The sequence below is a fragment of the Cavia porcellus genome, unplaced genomic scaffold, assembly GCF_034190915.1.
Source record: "Cavia porcellus strain 051 isolate PalLab524CR breed Dunkin Hartley unplaced genomic scaffold, mCavPor4.1 scaffold_26, whole genome shotgun sequence".
NCBI classification, from domain to species: Eukaryota; Metazoa; Chordata; class Mammalia; order Rodentia; family Caviidae; genus Cavia; species Cavia porcellus.
Genome location: NW_026947509.1, coordinates 28,240,403 through 28,248,173, shown reverse-complemented (window position 1 = coordinate 28,248,173; position 7,771 = coordinate 28,240,403). Strand labels below are relative to the sequence as shown.

The following is a 7,771-nucleotide window of genomic DNA, read 5'->3' as shown; positions in this document are numbered from 1 at the left end:
TGACCACTAGTCATGAATTCAATAAATCAGACACAACATCCCCTTTCAGGGCATGGTGAGCTCTTCTGCAAGGACACTCAGGAAGGCTGTGGCCTCTTGTCAGTGTACTGACAGCATAGGTACTTTCAGGTACTGAAAGCATAGGATGTGAGCACGGGACTGTGACCAGCACCCTGTTACTGCTTCCGTCATCCTCTCTACACAGCTGTCCTGGCTCAGGGCCATGACAGTGCACAGACATGGGAACCTCTCAGCAGTCCCCTGGCAGGAATTTGTGCTGGTGAGATTCAGGGGAGAAATGGCAGTCCAGACCCTGCTCTTTATTGTTTTCCTGGCACTATACATGGTGACCATCCTAGGCAACCTCACCATGATCATCATCATCACCCTGGATGCCCGCCTGCACTCCCCCATGTACTTCTTCCTCAAGAACCTGTCCTTCCTGGACCTCTGCTACTCATCTGTCATTGCCCCCAAAGCCCTGGCCAATTTCTTCTCCTCCTCCAAGGCCATCACATTTGTAGGATGCGCCGCTCAGCTCTGCTTTTTCTCCTTATCTGCTACCACTGAAGCCTTCCTGCTGGCTGTGATGGCCTATGACCGCTTCATGGCCATCTGTAGTCCCCTGCATTACCCTGTGACAATGTCCTCTATAATGTGTGCCCGTCTTGTTCTGGGCTCTTACTGTGGAGGCTGCCTCAACTCTATCATACAGACCAGCTTCACTTTTCAACTTCCCTTCTGCAGCTCCAACCGCATCAACCACTTCTTCTGTGATGTGCCCCCACTGCTGCAGCTCGCCTGTGCTGACACAGCTCTCAATAAACTTCTCTTATTTGGCATCTGTGGCTTCATCATCGTGAGCACTGTATTAGTGATCCTGGTGTCCTATGGCTACATCACAGTGACCATCCTCAGGATGCGCTCAGGATCGGGGAGAATGAAGGTCTTCTCCACCTGTGCGTCCCACATGACAGCCGTGTCCCTGTTTTATGGGACTGTGTTTGTCATGTATGCACAGCCAGGGGCAGTGGAGTCCATGGAACAGGGCAAGGTGGTCTCCATCTTCTACACTCAGGTCATCCCGATGCTCAACCCCCTCATCTATAGCCTGCGGAACAAGGATGTGAAGGACGCCTTGCGGAGGCTGGGACAGAAACAGGTGGCCCTGTGAAGGAGTGGTCAGTGAGAGAAAGTGTCCTGGGATGGAAGAAGGAATCCAAAGACACACACTCTTCTCATTGAGCTTTTGTTGTTATTGTTGTGATTGTTGCTTCTGTTCTTGATCCTTTTCTTGACATTTTGCTTTTCTCCCTTGTTCCCTTCTGGTTTTCTGGCTTTCTTTCTCCAATCCATCTCCTCAGTGTTTCATGAAGGCATGTCACAGAGAAGTCATTTTTAAATTTGAATAGCACATGCATTGTACCACCAGGTAACTGATGGTCAAAGGTGAAGTAAATTCAGTTTCACACAGAGTAGTGTCACAGTGGAGGATAGCATTGACCAGAGTCCACGAAGTAGGATTGGAACAGTCAAAATATATGCACCTTACAGTCTCAGTAGCCCTTTCGTTGTCCCTCATATTGATCCTAAAGTCATAGTGGTCAAGGAAATCTCTGCTGGACATGAGAGCAGGAACCTGAAGGGGCTGAAGGCTGCATCCTTCCTCATAGTGACCTGGAGTCACCACACAGCAGGGCAGAGCTCTGAACCCTGAGCTTCCCCACACTTGGCAACCTGGCTGCCAACCTCAGTGCAGGACACTGCAGCCTCCTCCTGCACAAAGCGCAGGGCACCTCCTCTCCTGCTTGAGAGGCTCCTCGGTGGCCTGGCCCCAGCACATCCATCAGCTTCCAGGTAAGAACACAGGTGAAACTGTGGGCTTCCACCTCTCACAGTGGGCCTCAGAAGCTCAGTCTGGCTGCTCCTGAGCATAGCGGGCGGTGCTGTGTCACCAAGTGCTCTTGAGTTAGGATAAAGCGCTGTGGTACAGCCCAGAGGAGAGTGGGGAGGGGACTGCACAGCCCTGGTGTAGAGGACAGCTCGCCTGAGCACCTCTCCTGCACCTGCAGCTCAGGGTGGGGTGCCCCAAGACACACCCTGTCCTCATACCAGACCACACCCAGCCTCAAGCCCTTGGCTTCCTTCATGGCTGTCCTTTACCAGAGCTGCCCTCTGCACATGGAATCTGTGCCCTGCTGGGGTGGCAGAGACCTGAGCTTTCACTTAGATCCCAGCCCTCACTCTCCCTGCTCCTGCTTCTTCTGCAGGGAGGACCAAAACACAATAGGGTCTGCTGCTGCCCAGTTAACCCATCAGGTAATCCTCCAGGCCTCCATGTACTTCGTGTACCCATGCATTTTTAACTTTGAGGTCTCTAAAGTTATATCCACCCCTGGACAGAAAATATTCCTCTCTGAGCAGCTCTGAATTTACTACTCAAGATTGACCTATCCCTCCTGCTTGGTAGTGTATTTCTCCACTTCATCACCTTCCTTCCCATCTCATTTTTCCCTTCTTTATTTTCCTCTGTCAATCAATGTTCCTAGCAGGAAACAAGGAAATACCTACAAGACTCATACCACCTCGATATAAGGCTTAAAAATAACAAAATTCTATACAATAACTCTCCAGTGTTTCATTACATAAACAAATAAAATGTTAGTGTCTTTGTTATGAGAACATTAATATGGCTTAGAATAAACAATTGAAGCTAGTCTGACATTAGCAAGCACATAAATACTCCAGTAGCCTGAAGGAGACAGTCATAGACCTACTAGTGATGTCTACCTGTGTTTTAGTTATTTTTCTCTCACTGAGACAAAATACCAGATACCCAAATTTAAATGAGGAGATGTTTATTTAGTTCATACTTTGTAGCTGTTTCAGGATGGCATGGCAGGTGAATGACAGAGGAGAAATGGTTCATGGAGGGCAGCAGATGGCAAAGCAAGCAAGGGACAACCACAGCTCTTTCTACCCCTTCTATCTTATCCAGGTTACTTAGGACAAGTAACACTCGCAGTTTTAATCCAAGTGTCCTTCATCCTAGCACAGCACCATGAATCAGTGCAGCATCATAAACTCTGGATTCAGCCACCTCTGAAAAATCCTCACCCATGACCACATGAGGCTTTGGGGGGGACATCTAGACACAAACCATAACATTCTGCCCCTGGCTCCCCGAAGGGTCATGCATATCCCTTTATGCAAAAGGTATTTAGTTCATCTTTAAGAGTTGCCAAAGTGCCAAGTTTCAGTCCCAAGTCCAAAGTGTCCTCTGAGACTTAAAGCAAACTCTTAGCCACAAGCCCCAGTACAAATGAAAAGAAGGTTGAACACTTCCAACTCCAATGGTACAAAATAGACATTTCTATTTTTTTCCTTTGAAAGTCTCTGATTTAAGGGAGCAAGGTCACAACAACATTAACCTCTTAAATAGGAAAATGTAAATAACAGTGAATACATATCTTAAATTTAGTAGGTTACAAAAGAATGCAATCATCTTTTAATGCAACAATAAAATAAATAAAAAATTAAATACTTTAACCCAACATTTGGTATTTACAAATCAGTAGTGTCAGTTTCATATATGAAGGATAGCAGAGTCTGTTTTATTAAAAAATTCTCTGTATATCATGGTATTTGGGCTAAAGATATTTAGAAGATTAAGTATGTCCTATTTGCTCAAAGGAATACAATACAATCACCATCAAGCTGTTATCATAACTCAAACTTTAAAATTTCATGTTTATAAATGACAATACACACTAACCAAGATATCAGCCTCTCACAGCTTTTTAGAAAAATATCTACATTTGTCTTTATGGAAGTCAAAATGTTATACCATTATTTGTTTTTTAAAAAGGTGCATATTTGTACTGTGACGTTATTAAGAAAATACTCTTGAAGGAGATAGTCATAGACCTACTCGTGATATCTACCTGTGTTTTAGTTATTTTTAAAGATAAAATAAAGATAAAAACTTCAAAAGTATGTGGGTTGTTTTTTGTTTGTCTGTTTTACAATATTCTGTAAAATGCCTCCCTATGACAAGTTTAATTACAACAGCTTTTGCATAGTAATACTGAGAGGAAGCCGGACACTTCCGTTTCCTCAGGAAGAAAAGGATGGAAGAGGACCTTCTGATTCAGATTTTTTGTGGCCTAAGTCTGCTTTCTTCAGGACTGGTTGCCAGTGTCAAATCTCCATTCTGCCTAATTGGCGAGCAGTGCACAGATCTGTCTGGGTTTTCAAGGGGACGTGGCTGCATGAGTCTGTATCTGGGAGTCTTTATCTTCAGTGTGGCTGGGGGAATCGGTGGAGTGCAGATCCTGCGCTTTCATAGAGCAGCGCTCCTCTCTGAACTGCAAGACCCGGATGGACAGACAGAACATTTCAACACCAGAACAGGAGATGGTGGTGACACAGGAGAAACCAGAGGATCCCAGTGGGGCAGCTGAAATATCTCAGGCTTTAACCTGGCATTCACTATCTTCACTCATCTCAGGCGAGTGAAGAACGCATTGCACATGGCACTAAAGAGGCAAGAGGCTTAGCCGTGTCCCCATATTGGGAGAGGAATCAGTCTCCCAGGGGTGGACAAACTGCAGGGTTGTACGAACCTGCAGTGAATAGAGCGTCACTGCAGACGCGAAGTTCAGACATTTTAGTTTTCAGCGAGTCACTGGTTGCACTTATTTCTTTTTTGTTGTTTTGTTTTTGTTTGTTTGTTTGTCTTAGTATCAGTTAAACATGCTTGGAGCTCCCCAGAGCAACCATAGCCAGCTGTCCTCCAGCTGCTTTTCCCGCCTTCCTGTGGAGACACTGCTCTCCTGGGGACAGATTCCACTCCTGTGCTATCTGCCAAATGAACCTGAATTTCAGGCTGACCTCTCCACACTGCCTTTGCTCCCTTTGCAAGCATCAACCCATGAGTCCCCAAGGATAGGATTCCACTGCCTAAAACAGACCAGCGAGGCTGCCAACCCACCAGATAGTGGTCCAGGGGCACAGAACCTGCTCCAGGCTTCAGAACCAGTGCCAAGAACCCTCAAGTCCTGCGGCCGCACCAAAGGGGTCACAGGTGGGCATAGGCCTAGGCCACCCTCTCTCACCTCCAGCCCACCCAGCGCAGCCCTCAGCCCTCACTGCAGCCCACCTGAACTGGGCAGCACCCAGTGGTGGGGAAGGTGGGCACTGCACATCTCTGGGGGATCCAGTCATGCTCACCCATCCCCGCCTGGGTTAGTGTATCTGCGGCTGTGAGGGCACCTTCCTCCCACGGTCTAGCATTGCCTCCTCCCACTCCTAGCACAGCTTCCTCCCCACCCCGGATTCCCACTTGTTTTCTGACATTTCTATTTTAAACATTACCTACAAAAAGATAGCAAGGAATGGAACAAAGCAGTCCACAATCCAGCAGGGCAAACATTAAACCACACAGTTCCACTGCCAGCATCCCCAACAATCTGTGGCAAGCTATGAACTCCAGGCCTCAGTGGCTGCATCTTTGCACCACTGCCAGTAGTCATATCTCCCGCGGCTTCTTTCTTGGGTCATCTCTGCTCCTTCCTTGCAGCTTTTCTCAGACGATCCAGGTTCGTAGCTCCTCCAAACTTCTGGAGTCTGCACCCTTGGTTTCACACTCATAGCTTCACACATTGCCCTCCCAGGGCCATGCTGCCTGGCCCCCCAGCCTTGCTCTGAAATCTGGGCAGGAGCCCTTGCAACCCCACAAAGCATGCACATAAAAGCAGCACCACATGGATGGCACCAAGGTCTGCTGCCGGCTGGAGCAGCAGCCAGGCTTCCTTCTCTCTTGGCTGTAGGGGTCAAGTGCACATGAACCAAATCTGACAACCTCCCTAGACTGCCACCATTCTAGAACACAGTCCCTGGGACTCTCTTCTCAAACTGAGTCTTTCACCTTTGTAACTCTAAGGCTCTACAGGCTGGAGTCCTGTTGGTTCCTGTAATGTTCTCAGCCTGGAGTCCTGTTGGTTCCTGTAATGTTCTCTGTTGTTATTCTTCTGAAATATTTGGCTTTTCCTTGCTAGTCTTTTTGGTGATCAATTTTTCTTCTGTTCTGTTTTTGCAGGCTGCAGGTTTACTGGAGCCTCCTTTCTGGTCAAACTCAAAACATTTTAAATAATTCTGCTGGACTTTTCACTCTTGATTCTCAACATAAATCTAGCTAAAAGCCTCCAACAGTGGCCATACCACCCCCTCAACATTAGACTGCCTTGAAATTTCTTCTGCCAGATTAATTAGTCTGTTGCCCTTAATCTCTGCCTCAGGCAGAGTTTCTGGACAGGAGCAAAATGCAAACAAACTTTCTGCCAAGCCATAACACACATCATGTGGAGTCCTACAGGCACTGCAGTCCTCCTTCGCAGCAGAAACCTCTTGAAACAGTAGAATTTCTGGTGTTGTGAGATCTGACCAGAATCTCTCATAAAGTACAGCCTCTGCCTCTACTTTTTCAGCTGGTATCTTCCAACTTTTCCTAACTCTTCCTTTTCCCACAGCCAGTTCCAAAGCCTCCTAAACTGGATGGTCAGGTATCACAGTAATGATATCTGGTACCAAATTCTGTCTTAGTTACTTTTCTTGTTCCTGAGACAAAATATCTGGCACTCACAGTTAAGAGATGAAACCTTTCTTTGGCTCACAATTTGTAGAGGTTTCAGTTCGTAGTCAACTGTCTCCAAGGCAGGCTGGCATGGAGAGTGGCATTGCAAAGAAAAAACAGTTCATGGTGAACAAAAGATAGCAAAGCAAGGAAGGGATGACCACAGCTCTTTCCCTTGCATTTTATTCAAGCTACTTAGGGCAGGCAGCACTCACACCTTAATCCTAGTGCCCTTGATCCTAGCACTGCACCATGACTCAATCCTGGCATCTCACGCTCTAGATCCAACCACCTCTGAAAACCCCACCTGTAACCGTACAAAGTTTTCAGGGGACATCTAGACACCAACCACAACTATGTAGAGTATCCTGTCATCTGCAAATAAATAAGTATACTTCTTCACTTCCCAGTACCTCATTTATTTCTTTTTCTTGTCTGATTGCCTCTAGCTAATGTTTCAAGTACTGTGTTGAACACAAGTGGCATCTTTGTCTTGTTCCTGATTTTAGAGAGAAACTTTTCAGTTTTTATGCATTTACTATGACATTGAGGATTGGTTTTACATCAATAACTTTTATTAGACTCACATAAGATCCTTTTGTGTTGACTTTTTTCAAGGTTTTTATCATGAAGGTTGAGCATTATGTTTTGACCATTCTTGGCTAGCTTGAATTCCTATCAGCAGAGATTGCTTTAAAATTTTAAAAACAAAACAAAAATTTGGGTAAAAACAAGAAGGGATGAAGAAAAAGGGGATTTGAAGATGTCTTTATGAACTTCCTGACGACACTAAAAGACAGTGACATGCTGGAATCACCGGCTGGTGTAGACAGAAGTCTGAGCAGAGAGCTATGCTATCTTGGGCAGGTTTTCCCTCCTCATCTTCCTGACACCACTAAGGAGAGCACAGAACAGGACATGGACAGGGTGGTCGGCCGGGAGGTCAGGGCATCCACCCAGGGTTTCCTGCCCACATAAGAGACATTGACACAAAATGAGGCTGAACTGTCTCTACTGTGCTCCTGAAGGTCCCTTCAGGGGGACCCTGAGGAATCTGACTTCCTGCCATCACATCGGAAAGGAAAGATGATGAAACAAAGATTGTCAATAGCACTGTGGTCTAGGGAATTGCAGTCC

At 46.3% G+C, this 7,771-nt stretch overlaps 1 protein-coding gene across 1 annotated transcript; it reads left to right on the top strand.

Annotated features, from left to right (window-relative positions):
- Positions 1–223: 223 nt before the first annotated feature.
- On the top strand, positions 224–1,174 carry LOC100726495 (olfactory receptor 9S13-like). Its single transcript, XM_003474566.2, has one exon. It carries the CDS (start codon positions 224–226, stop codon positions 1,172–1,174), a length of 951 nt encoding a protein of 316 aa, XP_003474614.2.
- The last annotated feature ends 6,597 nt before the right edge of the window (positions 1,175–7,771 follow it).